The sequence below is a fragment of the Pezoporus flaviventris genome, unplaced genomic scaffold (assembly GCF_033815535.1).
Source record: "Pezoporus flaviventris isolate CSIRO_AGI_PZ_B2104156 unplaced genomic scaffold, CSIRO_AGI_Pfla_v1 ptg000015l, whole genome shotgun sequence".
NCBI classification, from domain to species: domain Eukaryota; kingdom Metazoa; phylum Chordata; class Aves; order Psittaciformes; family Psittacidae; genus Pezoporus; species Pezoporus flaviventris.
The window spans coordinates 30,544,990-30,562,941 of record NW_026892563.1 but is presented as its reverse complement, the minus strand read 5'-3'; the positions used below and the strand labels follow the sequence as shown (position 1 = coordinate 30,562,941).

Genomic DNA, 17,952 nt, shown 5'->3' with positions numbered 1-17,952 from the left:
AGTTCTTCTGTCTAGCACCAGTAAATCCAATTGTGTTACAGTGTATTATACATGATGAAAACGAATATAAATGATGCATTGAGTTCAGAGTTTCACCAAAGGGGAAAAAGCCATTCGAAAATTGTAGCTCCATTACTATTACTCAAAAAAGGAATCATCATCTGGTAAAGGAATACCATTTGAATAGAGTAAGTGTTAGTAATGAGACAGACTGCTAGTAATGAGGGAGACTGAAGTACTTAGCACCATGCCTTTTACTTTAGTGTTCTGTTTAGTGTTCGGTTTCATATATGCACCAAATTAACAAAGAGATGTGCAGTTTAGCATTCTGGTGATGTTTCTTGAGTATTATTAAAACAAAAATATTGGAGAAACTACATACATAATTTTGTAAAGAAAAAAAGAAAAATCTATTTTTCCAACCAAATTTCTTCTATGCTCTTTTAACAGCATTATGTAAGAAATTTTTTTTAGGTTTCAAGAATATTTTTAATGGATTATTTTTTTCCCCCTAGCAAAATTTGGCTTCAAAAATAAATAAGATAGTATCAATTTGTTTTGTTGCAACAGATTAAGACATTTGGAATTGGTTTATGTTTTTTAGTACACACAAAGAGCTCAGAGAGGTACTGAATATTTTGACTTTATAAACTTCTAAAATGAAGATGTAATTTTTATAGGCAAAGCCATTTCATGTCAGAATTTGATTTTAAATGTAAACAAAAATTATACTTGTCACGTAAAACCAGCAAAACTGTCTTTTTAAAAGATGAGGTATTCTATATGGATGTTCCAAGTATGTGCCTTTATAAATAGTTGCCAATGAACAATGAATGATAGACATTCTGTAATTTCTATTTTCCCTGTCAAACATCTATACTTATGATATATAAACTAGTATTAATACAAGCATATATGTATGTGCACCTATTTGGTGGAGTCATAGAAATGAGCACATAGTTGACCATAAGATTTCTTATGGCCCAGTCTCTGTTCAATGGTTAGGTCAGGTTGCTAAAGGTCTTCCCAAATTCAATTTTGAAAAATCACTATGTCAGAGGTTCCATAGTCTATCTGATCTAGATGTTTCAGTATTTGAAAGCCTTTATTGTGGAGAATTTTCATTATATGTAGATATTTCATGATACAAAATCAGTATTTGCCTTGATGTAACTTCTGTGCACTGCCCCTCAGCTTTTGCTGTATGCCTCTGAGAGGAATGTGTTTTTTTGATTCTCTATGACCACGTGTTAGGTACTTGAAGGCAGCAGTTTGATCTGGTTTTAGTCTTCTTTTCCTCAGGTTGAACAAACCCAGCTATTGTAATCCGTCCTTGCACGTTTGCCAAAATCTTTCTAGTACCAGAAGGCTCAAAGTGGGCCTAGTGCTCTAGATGCAGCCACACACTGAAGAGAGAAGAATCACTTCCCTTCACTTGCTGGCTGTGCTGTTATTAATGCAGGACAGTGATAGTGATAGCCAGAGAAAGTGCTTCTGTAATGGATCTTTTTGTTAAACCTTTTCCTCAAGGGGGTATTTAGGAGAGAGAGGAGTAGAAAGGAAATACATGAAATCATTTACTGCAGTAGGCATATTAAAAATTTCTGTAAAAACCCTGGGTAAATATCCTGAATGCTGGCATGCGATAACATACTCAGTACCTGATTTCCACTGCTCTTATATCCAGTTGGGCTTACATTCAGTTAGCATATATTACAATCACACCATTACAACATTTTGACATGAAGAAACATCTAGGAAGATGCAGCTGATAAAGTAGACAAGATAAATATTTCTGTTGATAAGGATGTCAACAGTTTATAGAGTGGTATCACCATCCTTTTTAGGGAGGTAATTAACTCTAGGAATTGAACTCTTCCCAACAATAGTTGTCTAGAGGAAGGCTTCTAAACATCTGTTAAGGAAATTAATTGGTTTTGTTTTTCTAAAGGATTAAGCATCCACAACCTCTCAGTGAAATTAACGTTGTTGGTGTTTTCAGGAGCTGTCTGTCCTCCACCTGCAGTCAGTAAGCAAAGGCATGTGTGCATTACTTGTAAGCAAACAGCGATCTATATAGGTGTTTATTATTCAATTTGGAAACCTAACTCTGAGAACAAAGTCTCATGTGTTTGCCTCAAATATTAGTGAAGACGTTTGTTGTTTTCATTATAATAAATTTGCTTTAGCCCTGGTCAATATTTCTCTCACCTATGGATCTCTAAATATTAATAGTCACCATGGCAGAAATTGAAAGCTCTTAAAGCTTAGCAAAAAAACAGACAGAAAAACGCTTGTATGCAAGAAATAATTATTTCTTAGGGGAAAATGGATATCATGTAACTGTGGTGTCTTCATCTATCTGGAGGCAATGAAAAAGACCACCTCTCTGATTTCAGAGGTATTTTTAATCTAAAAAGGTGTAGCTTAAGCCATTTAAGATTTGCTTTCTAAAACTGATATTTCATTGAAATTTTATTTAGGTCATATTCTTCTCTAATGGGATTTAGTATAATTTGTAAGACGGAAACCTCTCAGTTTTTCTTTTCTGGGGACACAGAGGACATATGCAATCTCAGTGTAATTCAATATGTATGTTTATTTATTTATATATGTCTTTTAAAGCTTTCCTTGTGACAAATCACTATAATGAGCTATTTTGCTGAAATACATTCAAATCAGTATTATAAGTAGTCATGAACTAAATGAAACACGTTTAAAGCATGTGTTAAGAAGATCGCATGTTGCAGTTAATACATTAATCTTCAGTTCTGATCTAACATGTATGTCCTACAACAAAACTTTCTGAATTTGAACCTTAACCTTGAGCTGAGCTGAATACTTAAACATAGCTGAAGGCTCCCCACACTTTAGTATCTGGGCTGAAAACTGTCAGAAACTTAAGTAAATCTGCACAAAGGAAGTAGGCCAGTTTAACGTGATACAAACCAGTGAGTGCAAGGTCTCTGAAGTAATTTTATTTCCAGTCTTCTTGGAACTCGTCTCTAGATTCCAGTAAATACTGTGATATGCTCTATTTACAGTTGTTCATGAACATCAATAGCTACACTTCAGTTTAGTTCAGTTTATAAACTATCATAATTCTAGCCAAAGAACAGAATAACCCATGAATATAGTAAGTGCAGGATTAATGTGATTACATGCATGCAACCCTTAGTTTACATGGCTTTAGTGATATCCATGTATTAGTAACAAATTTTGTAATATCCATGTATTAGTATGTGAGTGTGGTATCCTGTAACCAGTTTTAAAATGTCCCTTTTCAATATTCAGCTCTTATAATCAGAGCAAGCTGAGGAATAACTGCAGTCTGATTTTGTCTTAAAGAGATGTGAAAGACTTCTTTTTTCAATTGTGATAGATAACTGAGCTTTCTAATGCTGGACTCCTTTTCCCCAAAACATTGGAGATGTTTGTTCTTTCTTTCAGATGTTAAATATTTAAAAGAAGAAGATGCAAATCGGAAAACATTCACAGTCAGCAGCACGCTGGACTTCCTCGCAGATCGCAGTGATGACGGTGCAGTTTTAAGTTGCAGAGTAGATCACGAGTCCCTAAACTCTACACCTCAGATAGCAATGCAGGTTCTAGAAATACACTGTAAGTAACACACGTTCTATATGCTTGCTTTTATAGTTCAGTTTTGTTTCAGAGTTTCTGTTCTGGGAAAATTATAAAAATCTCTGATACCGTGCAGATGGGTAATGTCATTCTTTTAGCCAGCTTCTCTGTTCTGTATTTTATGGTTGGTTAGTTTGGGGGTGGGGGATATTGTTGTTTTTTACAGGAGTAACTCTTTATAAAAAGTCTGTTACGAGCTTTACCAGTGAAAACACGATGGGACTGAGCTCCCGGTTTGCTTTGAGAAGTGGTAGAGTGGAAATTCATTTATCATTGTAGCAATGTGAAGGAGTTCGTACAAATCAAGATCATAGTACTTCACAGCCCTCCTTGAAAGTATCTAGAAACAAGGGTATGAAGAAGCAAAGTTCTCAACAGACTGCCCCAATAACTTTGAATCCTGTTAATGAAACTCTGTTTAATGCTGTTAATAATACAAGACCAGGAGGAAAAGCCCTTTATAATTTATTTTTAGGCTTTGTCCATACAGGATGTTGCTCTAGATAATCCAAACTTCAGGTGTTTTGTGTATTTATTTATTGGTTTATTTTTTCAAACAGTATTTCTGGAAACTTGTTGTCTTCTACAGTGCATTGTTTCAGAGTTGAATGAACCTGCCTATGTTTCTGTGTGCCCTACTCTGAAGTCATGTTGTCCTTTGAGTCATTTTTCTTCTTCACTTACAAACTGTAAGACATTCAGGAGAACACTTATTCACCATCAGACTATGTTTTCATATTTGCTTGCATTATACCCACCATTCTTCAGGGTACAGCTATGTGGATTTTTGCAGAACAACTGTGCTTTGATGAGTCTGTGATTGACAGCTAGCAAAAACAGTCAGCTGATCGGAGCTAGCCTAGCTAGAGCCACAGCCGGCACGCTTCAGCGACCGCGAGGGTCAACGGAGATGAGGAAAATCAGAGGGGATAGCGCAGAGACACCGATTCCCGACATCTCCCGAAGCCCCAGCAGCCCTTGCGAGAGAGAGGCTGACGTGGCGGGGGGCGTTCCCACGGTGACGGTGACCACTCCCCTGCTGCTTGCCTTGAAAAAGCCCTTGAGAGGGCAGCGACCGGTCGCTGCCCGCCGGGCGCAGGGAGGAGCGCGCAGGTCGTGTTGCTGGTGTCCCAGACTGCGGACCAGTATGGTCGCCTCCAGAAAGAGAGCTTGCAGTAAGGTGACTGCAGCAACTCAGACAGAGACCCCGTCCCAAACCGTGGCTGTTCAGGCCTCTGGGTGCAGGGAGTGCCAGAGCCTGCTGCTGCCGGAGGAGGGAGGACAGCATTCCACCTGCGTGAGGTGTGAGCAGGTAGAAGATCTGCTTAGCCTGGTGGCAAGACTTAAGGAGGAGGTTGAGACGCTGAGGACCATCAGGGAGTGTGAAAGGGAGATCGACTGGTGGAGTAACTCCCTGGCGGGCCAGTCGAAACGGTTCCAGGGAGATACCCCCCAAAAGGGGAAGGATCCCCTGCCTTCTCACACAGAGGGGGATGGCCCGAGGCAGCCCCTGCCCTGTAGCTGTTGCGCAGAGGTAGGGGACCAAATATGTAGATATGCAGAGTTGACCCTCATCATAGGGAAGTGTGTAGTCTGCCTGGAGCCCGGATCAGGGATATCACCAGGGCGCTCCCCAACCTGGTGCACCCGACAGACTACTACCCGCTGCTGGTCTTCCAGACAGGTGGGGAGGAAGCTGCTTCCCGCAGTCTGAGGGGGATGAAGAAAGACTACAGGGCCTTGGGGCAGATGGTGAAAGAGTCTGGGGCTCAAGCGATCTTCTCCTCACTCCTTCCATCTTCCACTGATGTGGGAAGGAATGGGAAGATTCAGTTCATGAACAATTGGCTTCGAGACTGGTGCTACAGGCAGGGCTTTGGATTCTTTGATAACGGCTGGTTTTATAGGGCACCAGTCTGGACAATGACAAGTGAGAAAGGTTTGTCTCACAGAGGCAAAAGGATGCTGGGGCACGAGTTAGCAGGGCTCATTTGGAGAGCTTTAAACTAGATTCGAAGGGGGATGGGGTTGTAGCTGGGCTTGCCCCAGTGGGGCAGTGCTCCAGAATTAATGAAGACTGGGAGGCCTCCTACAATCCTAGGGTGAAATCGGTGTGCTCAGCTCGCTCCCTGGAATGTCTGTACACCAATGCGCGCAGCATGGGAAATAAGCGGGAGGAGTTGGAAACCTGTGTTAAGTCAGGAGACTATGATCTGGTGGCAATTACAGAGACGTGGTGGGACAGCTCACATGACTGGAATATAGTCATGGAGGGCTATGTCCTTTTCAGGAAAGACAGGCCAGCCAGGCGGGGTGGTGGGGTTGCTCTTTATATGCGGGAGGAACTACAATGCACCGAGTTCTGTCCAGGGACAGATGATGAGCGAGTTGAGAGTCTGTGGGTGAGAATTAAGGGGCAGGCTGGCAGGGGGGATACTGTTGTAGGTGTCTGTTACAGACCACCAGATAAGGGTGAGGAAGTTGACGAGGCCTTCTACAGGCAGCTGAGAGCGGCCTCACAGTCACAGGCCGTGGTTGTCGTGGGGGATTTTAACTTCCCTGATGTTTGCTGGAAGGACCACTCAGCAACCCAGCCGCAGTCCAGGAGGTTCCTCCAGTGTATGGATGATAACTTCCTCCTGCAAATGGTGGATGAGCCGACCAGGAGAGGAGCGCTGCTGGATCTCATCCTCACTAACAAGGAGGATCTGGTCGAAGCAGTAAGGGTTGAGGGCTGCCTTGGTTGCAGCGACCACGAGATGGTGGAATTCAGGATCTTGTGTGGCAGGACTAGTAGAATAGCAAGTAGAATTGCAACCCTGGACTTTAGCAGGGCAAACTTTGGCCTTTTCAAGCAATTGCTAGGGGAAATCCCATGGGCAGGGCTGCTTGAAGGTAAAGGGGCCAAAGATAGTTGGTTGACATTCAAGGACTGCTTTTTCCGTGCTCAAGATCGGAGCATCCCGACACGTAGGAAGTCAAGGAAGAGGGCCAGGAGACCTGCGTGGCTAAATAGGGAATTGCTGGGTATGCTCAAGTGGAAGAGGAGAGTTTACAGGTCATGGAAGGAGGGGCTGGCCACTTGGGAGGAATATAAGGCTGCTGCTAGAGGATGTAGGAAGGCAGCTAGGAGGACTAAGGCATCCTTAGAATTAAACCTGGCAAGAAGGGTCAAGGACAGCAAAAAGAGATTTTTCAAATACATGGCAGACAAAACTAACACCAGAGGCAATGTAGGCCCACTGATGAACGGGATGGGTGCCCTGGTGACAGAAGATACAGAGATGGCAGAGTTACTGAATGCCTTCTTTGTCTCTGTCTACTCTGCTGCGGGCAGTCCTGAAACGCCCTGTACCCCTGAGACCTTAGATGAAGTCAGGTCAACGGAGCGGTTTGCCTTAGTCGATGAGGAATGGGTTAGAGAACAGTTGAGCAATCTGGACATCCATAAATCCATGGGTCCAGATGGGATGCACCCGCGGGTGCTGAGGGAACTGGCGGAAGTCATTGCTAGACCACTCTCCATCATCTTTACCAAGTCTTGGGAAACGGGAGAGGTGCCTGAGGACTGGAGGAAAGCAAATGTCACTCCAGTCTTCAAAAAGGGCAAGAAGGAGGACCCGGGTAACTATAGACCGGTCAGCCTCACCTCCATCCCTGGGAAAGTGATGGAACACCTTATCCTTGGTACCATCTTAAGGCATATCAAGGATAAGAAGGTTATGAGGGGCAGTCAACATGGCTTCACCAGGGGGAAATCATGTTTGACCAATCTCTTAGCCTTTTATGAGGAAATAACACGGTGGATGGATGATGGCAGAGCGGTGGATGTAGTCTACCTTGACTTCAGCAAAGCATTTGACACAGTCTCCCACAGCATCCTCACGGCTAAAATGAGGAAGTGTGGACTGGATGATCAGGTAGTGAGGTGGACTGTGAACTGGCTGAAGGAGAGAAGCCAGAGAGTTGTAGTCTATGGGGCTGAGTCTAGTTGGAGGCCTGTAACTAGTGGAGTGCCTCAAGGGTCAGTACTGGGACCGGTATTATTTAATATATTCATCAATGATTTAGATGAGGGAATTGAGTGTACTATCAGCAAGTTTGCTGATGACACTAAGCTGGGAGGAGTGGCTGACACGCCAGAAGGCTGTGCTGCTATCCAGCGAGACCTGGACAGGCTGGAGAGTTGGGCAGGGAATAACTTGATGAAATATAACAAGGGAAAGTGTAGAGTCCTGCATCTGGGCAGGAACAACCCCAGGTTCCAGTATAGGTTGGGGAACGGCCTGTTAGAGAGCAGTGTAGGGGAGAGGGACCTGGGGGTCCTAGTGGATGACAGGATGACCATGAGCCAGCACTGTGCCCTTGTGGCTAAGAAGGCCAGTGGCATCCTGGGGTGTATTAGAAGGGCGGTGGTTAGTAGGTCGAGAGAGGTCCTCCTTCCCCTCTACTCTGCCCTGGTGAGACCCCATCTGGAATATTGTGTCCAGTTCTGGGCCCCTCAGTTCAAGAAGGACAGGGAGCTGCTGGAGAGAGTCCAGCGCAGGGCAACGAAGATGATTAAGGGAGTGGAGCATCTCCCTTATGAGGAAAGACTGAGGGAGCTGGGTCTCTATAGTTTGGAGAAGAGGAGACTGAGGGGTGACCTTATAAGTGTCTATAAATATATAAAGGGGGAGTGTCACGAGGATGGAGCCAGGCTCTACTCAGTGGCAAACAATGATAGGACAAGGGGTAATGGGTACAAACTGGAACACAAGAGGTTCCACTTAAACTTGAGAAGAAACTTCTCAGTGAGGGTGACGGAACACTGGAACAGGCTGCCCAGGGAGGTTGTGGAGTCTCCTTCCCTGGAGACATTCAAAACCCGCCTGGACACATTCCTGTGTTCTAGGTGTTCCTAGAACACAGGAATGTGTTCTAGGTGTTCCTGCTCCGGCAGGGGGATTGGACTAGATGATCTTTCGAGGTCCCTTCCAATCTCTAGCATACTGTGATACTGTGATACTGTAACAGGCATCTGCAAAATACCATCAGACCAGGTAAAGGGAAGAAGCCTTTCATGAATCTGTACCTAGGGTAGGTGTTATCAACCTGTTATCAAGCAGTAACTGCAACTAGTTCCCAACATAACATGTCAAGGACTGCTGGCACACATAACTTGTTTCTAAACAGCGATATTTCCATAAGCATCAAAGGCTCATAGCACATGTAAAATGCAGTAAAAGCAAGAGCACTCCATGCACAGAAGCTGACAGTATTGCTAAAAAAGCCATCTGCATAAAAGTCTGAAAATGAGGAGGATGTGGATTAGCGTCCATAAGTACTATGTACTGAAAAAAGCTGTTTTCTGAAATGTTCTACCCAGCATTTTGTTGAAGGAGATCAAACCCTTTCTTCAACAAATGGCTATTAAACACCTGCTTCCCCTAACATGTTCAAATGACATCTGCACTAGAGACATGGATCCTTAACAGCTTTATTTCCTTGAATTTAAATCCCACAACCATCAGCCACTGAGCTGGCCCATGCCTTCACTTCTAAATTGCTTGCTCTTCCTTCAGTACCCTGCTCGAGATGTTGGCACTAGAGGAGAGGAACCAAATTGAATGGAATAATAGAGAAATAAGCCAGCTGTATGAGGTTTAAAATGACTCACAGAGACTGAAATGTAGTGTGATTCAGGATAAGGGCACAGTTCTGGTTTGTGTGAGCATCTTAAGGTCACAAGGTGGTAAAGCCTTTCTGTGGTCTTGTATATATAAAGCTTCTTGAATGTTTGCTGTTTCCTTCTGATTTGCACCCTAGGTAGCAAGACATTGCCTTGCTAAATAGCTGTGGGGTTCATGATTCCATTGCATCATGTTTTGGGCAAGACTCCTCTCTCTTCTGTGGGTTCACTGGAGTTTTCTAACAAGGACAAATTGCACCAGGCATTTGCAGTTGCTAATATGTTTTTTGTTACTGCCCCTTCAGACTGCCAGCTTGTTAAAAGCCACAATGTGCAAGTAATTATTCTCTGTCATTCCTGCATGCTCCATTAATTTTCCACCAATCAATTTAATACTCTTCAGCACTAGTATAGAGGCATGATGCATGGAAAGATAAGTGAACAATGTGCCAAAAGAACTTAAAAGTTTAGAAGAGAGGGTGCAAATACATTTAAAAACATAGAGAAAGCAGTATTTTGGTATTGGTGACAAGGAGACTAAGAACAGGCTGTTATTGTCCTTTTCTTAGCACTTACATCTCCATGGTCAACATACTCAGAAGTCTTACACTGGGCGGGTTTTTAATGGAATCGTTATAAAATGAAAAGGGGACTCAGGGAACTAATGATGTGGTTCAGCAGAGAGACTTGAAGGAAAAAGAGGAGAAGGATGATTTACTATAGCAATCCCAAAGACTCTGAATGGAGTACATTGCACTGGAACTGGGCCCTGCTTTTTATTCTCCTGCTATTGCTCACCATCATTTGTGAGTATTACTGCAGTCACTGGATTTTTCCATCAATCCGTAGGACTTCAAACATCTGAGATATCCTATTTGTATTAATGAGAGGCATGCTCACGGGAACCAGTGTGAGTTGACCCAATATATCCTTAGTGCCACCTGACAGCAGTTCAAAAATAGTGCTGACAGAGCAGATGGATTATGGGACCCCACAAGAAAAGTCAGGAGAATTTGTTAATCTGATGTCCTGTAGGCTCCAAAATCACAAGCAAGTAGTGAGGCATTGCTCCACAGGGCACTTGTTCTAATGTCCAGGAGGCATTTCTGCTGAGCAGAGTGCTATGGGAGAATGATAAGCAAGTACCTTAAAATGGACAAACAGAACAGCATAGCTGAGCATCAGTTCAGGCAGAGAACGGATGCACAATGATTAGGCATCACCCACTGGAACTGCTCGTGGTTTTTAAACACTTTCCTAAAATCTGAAGGATTTTGTCTGTGGTACATGGATGCTCCTTACCAATTATCAGTGTATCATCACAGGACAGAAACAAAGAACAATAATAAATTGTCGGGCCATTTCTGTCCCATATAATTATGCTTGAAAGTAAAAAGCCTTCTTTGTTTCAAGCAGCTAGCCCCTGACAATGGAGGAAACATATGGCTTCATCAAAACAAAAAGCACAAAGAAAAGAAAAGCGACTGAACAGTAGGAATTACAGGACTGTTCGTGATAGGTAGAGAAAAAGGAAAGCAATGTAAGAGTTGGAATGACAGGTTTATTATTTATTCTAGTGAAAGATAGAATAAAATTAAATCTGTCCTAGACGATGAGACTGTATGAAACAGATATGTGTAATAAGTCCATGGAGAGATGTAGATAGAGGTGCTTATAAGTCCACACAGCTGTTTTTATCATCAGCTTTAATAGGAAGTAAACTTAACAAAACGAAAGCCAGTAATGCCATCAGCAGCAATATCAATACAGAATATACTTTATTTCCTCTTCTTCCCCTTACACAAATCTTAGCTTTTGTTAGTGCGATAAAGCAATCAAATCAGCTTTCCCCTGTACATGAAATGAAGCTGAGGACAAAACTTGTAAGATAAGAAAGGTTTTATTTTCTTTTAATATGTATTTGTGTATGTACTAGAAATAATGTCTGAGTCCTCCTGCCACTCCATTTTTTAATGGTTAGACCTAGAAGTAGAGATTACCTATGTTATTTATAGCTTGACCAAAAGAAGGGTATCTTGAAGGAGACCATGATCAATCCTCTTTTTCACAAAACTTTCCATATTGCCTTTGCAGATATCAAATATTAAAATAATAGGGGTGCAGGAGGGTAACCATACTGTACCCCACTCCAGACTTTGGGGTAATTAGCTCCTCCAGTCTTGTGAGCTTTATTTATCACCAATTTATGTTATGTCTCACTTGTGTTTAATCTTGTTATTCTGTATATCGTGCTCTGTGCACTGAAGGGCAGCCCAATTGCCCAAGTCTTTCTCGTGCTGAAAGGTTTGGCCATTATTTAGTTTCTGCTCGGCCAGCAGAGGTTTGTGGTAGCATGACACTGCTTGCTGAGTTTATTTTTCCTCTGACCCTTACTGTCAACAGTAAACCTAAAATAGACTTGTATCCCCTGTGGCTTTGTTCTGAAGTTTGCTTGTCAGCCTAGCTGACACTGGTTATTAGGAAGTGCTTCTTGTAAGTGATAAATACGAATCTCAAAGGGGTATTTAATTTCATTGCTTACTTTTACATTCAAACTAAACTAGGAATGCATTCTTTGTTCCTGTATTAAAGTATCACAGGTGCAGTACTTCAATTTTAAGAAATTCTCAGTACAATGCTTGCTAGACTGTGTACTCTTAAGTACATGCACACTCCTGAAAAGACATTTTGAGGGCAAGTACAAATTCTGGTCCACATCTGGGAAGTTAGTGAATTCACTTATCCCTCTTCAATGTCTCGGATACATCTTGTTTCCCAGAAACAGCATCTCTGCATTCCTCCAGGTCTTCCCAGAGCAGAAGCCAGCCAACACGCTGCTTCCTACTTGAACAAAGTGCCATAAAATTACCCAGTGGTTATTACCTTACCTTAGTGAAGATTCTCTGACTACAGTAAATTACCCAGCAGACCTCAGTAAAAATTAATTGTGTAAGTCTGCCCCAGAGACTTCTTTTGAAGCTTTAAAGTGAAATCAAATCATTTGAACTTCAAACCTAATCATCATGATTCTAAAATGGCAGCTGTGATGTGATCCGTGCTAATGGACTCTGTGAGATTTTGCTCAAAAGCTGACCACGTTCCCAAATGACAGCACTAATAAGCTAAATATGTGTTATGTAAAGAAGTGTCTAGAGAGGCAATTTTGAGTAAATTCTATATTGGCAGACACAGATGTGCAGTGAATTGTTGGTCTGACAAGTCTATAGCCATCAGCTAACTTGCTTCTACAGGGTATTCCAACAGTGTTTGTGTAATAGGCCATTTCTTCATTTGTGGGTTGTTATTAGATTCTTTTGCAATGAACATCTGAACTTGACTTTAAAATTAGGCAGCTATTCCAAGAGAATGTTGGAATTGTTGTCCGGGAAATAAATGTATTGATTCTGAATTAAGCAAACAAACCACCTTGAATGCAGCCAAGTACAGAGAGTCAAATCAGCAATGCACTTGTGCAGCCATGTAGAACATAGTGTGCATGTGTGAGTTTGGAACAACAGTGTACTACTGGGATTTCTGATGTATTCACAGATGGAGGTTTCTCTGACAACAGGATGGGTTTGGATTTTCTGCTGGTGTAAAGCAGAGTAATTTTATCAAAGACCTGCATTACTCACTAAGAGAGCTTAGCCCATTATTTTTTCTTAAACAGTTTCAAGTTTTTGTTGGAACTCAGTCTCTAAAGTTACACATTCTGAACAAATATAAGTGAAGATATATTAAATATTTGTGTGTGAATATGTAAATATGTGAAAATATACAATATTAAATATAGTATATATTATAATATACATTCATATAGTGCTGCATGAAATAAGGTATTATAAAAAGAAAGCAAGAAAAGGGTCATTCTCAATTGCTTACGATCATCTCTTTATTATGCTGCCTGACACCCTGAAAGACACACTAGCTGAAAGTAAAATGTGGAAATATTTGCATGATTACAAATAGCCTCAATCTCTGTGTGAATACTCTGGCAAGGGATACATAGTTAGAGTCAGGAAATGGCTTACTAGCTAGGATGATAAGGTGTCACAGCTATCCAATTTTTCATTTTTTTTTTTTTTTTCAACAGGGACCCAAAACACTGGACTAGCTCAAATAAATACAAATAGAGTATGTTTAGTCAGGAGTAAGAATAGCTGGAGTACTTGTAAGAACTGAAACTTGCTTTGGCTTTGCCATGAGAGGAAAATGTTAACCTAATGATATCTTTAGTCAGTAAGGTCCAGCACACAATTCTCCTGTAATTTCTTATACAGTGAAATGACATGGATTTTCCAAGGGCATAATTTTTTAGGGGCCTAAGAGAAAGAACTCACTTAAGATTTGCACATCCAGGGCTTTGCTCTCTTCCAGATTGGCATGATTTGTTCTCTTGCTATAACCATTTTATCATAGAATAATTTGAATATTTGGAAATTGTGATATCTCAGAAGCCTCTGGAACATGTGGAAGTTGACTAGTATGTCAAGCTTAAACTTTCTTTCAAGAGTAACATGATGGCACAGATGCAGTGGCACATTCTCTTCCATGGCACATCTTATCTTGGTGCATACTGATCATAACAAATATCAAAGAAAATTTCCCTTTGAGAAAACAGAATTGTTTTGTTTCAAACCAGTATACTCCTAATATTTTTCTTGGCTTAATGGTGTGTTCTTTAGAGTTCTTAGACCCAGCTCTAGGAGCAAGACCCATTTAGGTTGTGCTGGTTTTTTGAGGAAACCGTCTGCTTGTCATTGTACAGCTAGTTAGACACAACCTTTTGGAAGTCACTAAGCCATTATCAGACTGTCATCTCTTACCCTTCTGCTAAGTGTACCTGACAAATCCGTATGTACCAGGACACAAGAGGGAAACCCAGAACAATTATTATATTTTTTAGTGATTTGTGAGGACTGTGGGTGCTGTAAGAACAGCACCCACAGTCTCTGCTTCAGACAGCAGAGTGCTGAGTTTTGCTCCAGTACAGGCATGTTTCAGGGATCTTTCTTATATGTGTCATTTATGTTTAACAATGAAGTATACTTCCCCTCCTGAGTTAATAGAGAGTAATAGCTGGTTAGTGTAAGATACCATCAAACATCTTGATGACCTGGACTTGGCTGTAGCAATACTGTTTTCAGGATGTACTCCACTATACAGAACAGGAGGCCTGGGCCTCGGCTTCTTAGATCTCATCTTTTCAAGTGGATTTCTCTGTCTGAAATATCACAACTTAGGTGGTCATATTGGTTAAAGCCACTTTTTGTTCCTGCCTAAAAAGCAAGAAGGTTATGTTTTCTGTGTGATGTGCAGACAGGACCTTGTTCTCTCAGAAAACCTCCCTCTCTTATCATAGGCGATCTCTGTAAGCCTAAGAAAGCAGGTGTTTCCTTCACTTTACTGAAAATCTGTCAGCTGCTTAAATCCTTCAGAAGCTCCTGAAGAAAAGCTAGATGTTTTCTTCAATGTCTGCCTGAGTCTGAAAGAGAGGTACCATCTCTTGCAACCGATGCTTCCATCCATTAGAGGTCAACTGTCTGAGTGGTGTTCCTGCTTTTCTCTTTCAGTGTAGATGTTCTGATGTACTTCTGTGACCTTGAGAATGAGAGAATTTTAAGATCTTCAAGTTAATTCCTTGTTATAAGTTTACTCTTTATATGCATTCAGGTTTCCATCCAAGACGGCCTCATATTGAGATACTCTTCTGGTATTTTACCCAAACATTTTTGTTTGGCTTATTTGGGGTTTTGTTGTTGTTGATTCTGGGGGGTTTATTCCTGAATCATTGTATGAATGCTAATACAGACCATAAATGTATCTTAATGTTATTTCAATACTTTGGTGACCATTTCCATTCAGTCTTCCTCAAAGGATGGATATTTTCATATTTACCGGTGTAAAATACAGTTAAATATAGTAATAATAAGAATGCAAATTGGAAGATACAGCTTCAGTACGTGTATACCTCTTCATTTTGAATGAAAAGTGAATAAGAAGTTATTCTATATAATTATTTAGCTCAATAATTAATGTAAACACTATGTTAATAAATAAAATTATCTTGTTTAAGCTTTCATATTAGTGAGTGCTTGAAAGAAATGAAACATAAAGGATAGTTACTGTAAACAGTAAAGAATTATATCTGTGAACATGAAAGTTCAGTGCCACAATTTGCATGTTTAAATGAGATCAATTAGGTTAATGATGGATGAAAATAAGAAATCCATTATTTAAATGCAAAATAATTCAAAAACTTGGAGGTCCATTTACTGCTAAACTTTCATCTTTCAAAGGGGATATCTAGTTCAAAGGGTTAATGTACAATCCTGACCTTTCCCATCTGGAGGCTTATGTTCAAATATGTTTTACAAGTGAAATATAATCTAATATAATTTATTTCTTTCTAAAATATTTTGTAGGAAAATCTGCAGAGTGCCTTGTCTATTTTGCATATAAGCTTTAAAATGTGGTGTGAGCAGGTTATTCCATTTATTTGTTGTGTGTTTAGGAGAAGTATCAATAAGGTTTCAGCGGCAGTTTGGGAGGGAGTGTTTAATAATATTAAAAGTAGGATGCTCAGAAAAGAAACATAAAATAAATATAATTCCATATCAGAGGAGGAAGCCTTTAGGCATAGGAAAGAGACAACCTGTGGTAAAAGACTGAAAAGAGAGAGGGCACGCCTACACTGGGGAATGGAACACTGTGAGGTCATCTCTGAACTTGTTCCAAATACCTGTATGAACCGCATAGTGCTTTCCCATGTGGAGATGCTAGCTTCGGTCAGTATGGTGATGTTTCTGAGTTACTGAGCACTTGTGGACTAACAACTCTTTTCTCTCTGGAGATGAGTCTAGGAACAGAACCTTACAGAGCTCACTGTAGGCTTTTGAGGTCGCATTGTTAACTTGGTCACGACTGGTCGTGTGCTACTGTCACCAGTACAAATTCCCACAGTGTGTCTGTCAGACCATTGGAGCATGTTCGTAGCTGGACGTTAGAAAGAGAAATTAGTTCATCTGCCTGCAAAGATGAGAAAACTATAGTAATGGTGTAAAACAGGCCATGCAGCTGATTTCCTGTAATGATAAAGCTTTCTCTATGTAGGGAGGTAGGTTCCAGAAATAATGATCCTATTACAAATGACCCATTAGCAGTATCCCCAAGACTGACTGACTGATTTTTAAAGTTCCTAATCTAAGTAACAACCAGTTACTATAAAAGGGATTAAAAAAAACCTTCTGTATTGTATTTGATGAGATGAATGCCTACATTAATATAGTGTGAATGCATTAGATGATCTGTCGTAGAGATATGAAGTGGAAGGTTGAATTTATTTAAAAACTAGAAAACAATTTTCTATATCGCATGACACTGAGAGGAAAATAAAGATTGAGTGTCTGAATGGCAGTCAAGTGTTTGAGAAGTCCCGCATCAGGTCCCAGCTGGAGCAAGATTTTTTAAGGGACATGACTAAGATCCATTACGCTCCATGCTGCCTTCAGAAATAAGTTTGAAATGTCTTTTTCATTTTTTTCTAGCTTAGTCTTGGTGTTATTTCAAATGGCATCACCTTGGAAGAATACTGAAAATTACAAAATCTGTAAAGCACACACCCCAGGTTACAACTCTGGTAACCTTCAGCCAGTCAGTCTACTGATAGAGGACAAAGCTGTTCCATGCCTTCCCTATAGAACTGTCTGGGGGGCTGTTTATTTCCAAAACTAAAGACTAGCAAGCAGGTGAGACAGTTTGGAGGAAAACATATATAGAGATTGTTAGCAGGACCTTCCAAGGAGTAGAAGTTTGCCCTTCGTGAGGTGTGGTATATATTTATAAGAAAGAAGTAAAGTTTTCATGCCCCAATACAGCTACTTAGTTATTTTTTTTTATATAGATTCAACTTTTATAATGTCCAATATCTGATATGAATGCCAGAGAAAGGCTTCAAGGGGTATTTTGGTATACTGAGCATCCAGAGCTCTTGTTTACTCCTTCAACAGTTTTGAATGCGCTCCAATTCTCAAGACATATTCAAGATAATTTAAGTCAGACATAACAGCAAACTGAAGGCCTTCAGCAAAAGAAACTAAGGATACAGAAGATAAAGTTACATTGGAAGTCATGCACTGACTTAGGTATTTCTTGATGACGTATGTGACTTAGGCAGAAAGCTTTTTTTTTCTTCTTGTCTTTTTTTCTTTACTCCTCTCAGGTGAATAGGCAAAAATGAGATAAAATATAAATGATTTGGAGAGAGCACAGTGTAAGGTGGTGGCGATGTTAAATGGAACAGATTGTTTAGTCTGAAGAAGTGGCATGACAGGAACAATTAAACAACATGAAATCTTTAAAACTAAGCTTTATCACTTGCATTCACTGAAGAAAATGAAAGTATTATTTCTACCATGTCATCCTGTGTGTAGGGGACTTAGTGGATAACAAAGAAACCAGTGACCCATTCTGCATAAGCATGTAAAAGGGAATAGCTATATCTGGTGCTATCTTCATGAAGTGGCGCACATTTAGAACTGTAGTGACAGTGCCAGTCTGTCTACCACTTAATTCAGCAGGGTCTACTGATTTATACTGAAGTTTATCTCTGCCATTTTTAAGACCAAGCACAAAGTAGG

General features: G+C 40.7%; 1 protein-coding gene across 3 annotated transcripts in view; it reads left to right on the top strand.

The window, feature by feature from the left end:
* CADM2 (cell adhesion molecule 2) overlaps positions 1 to 17,952 on the top strand; it is a 628,684-nt gene that overhangs the window by 510,511 nt on the left and 100,221 nt on the right. For all 3 annotated transcript variants that reach the window (XM_061453969.1, XM_061453970.1, XM_061453968.1), the window contains one exon: positions 3,451 to 3,621. In XM_061453969.1, the coding sequence (XP_061309953.1) occupies positions 3,451 to 3,621 (171 nt within the window). The remainder of the gene's footprint in view (positions 1 to 3,450; positions 3,622 to 17,952) is intronic.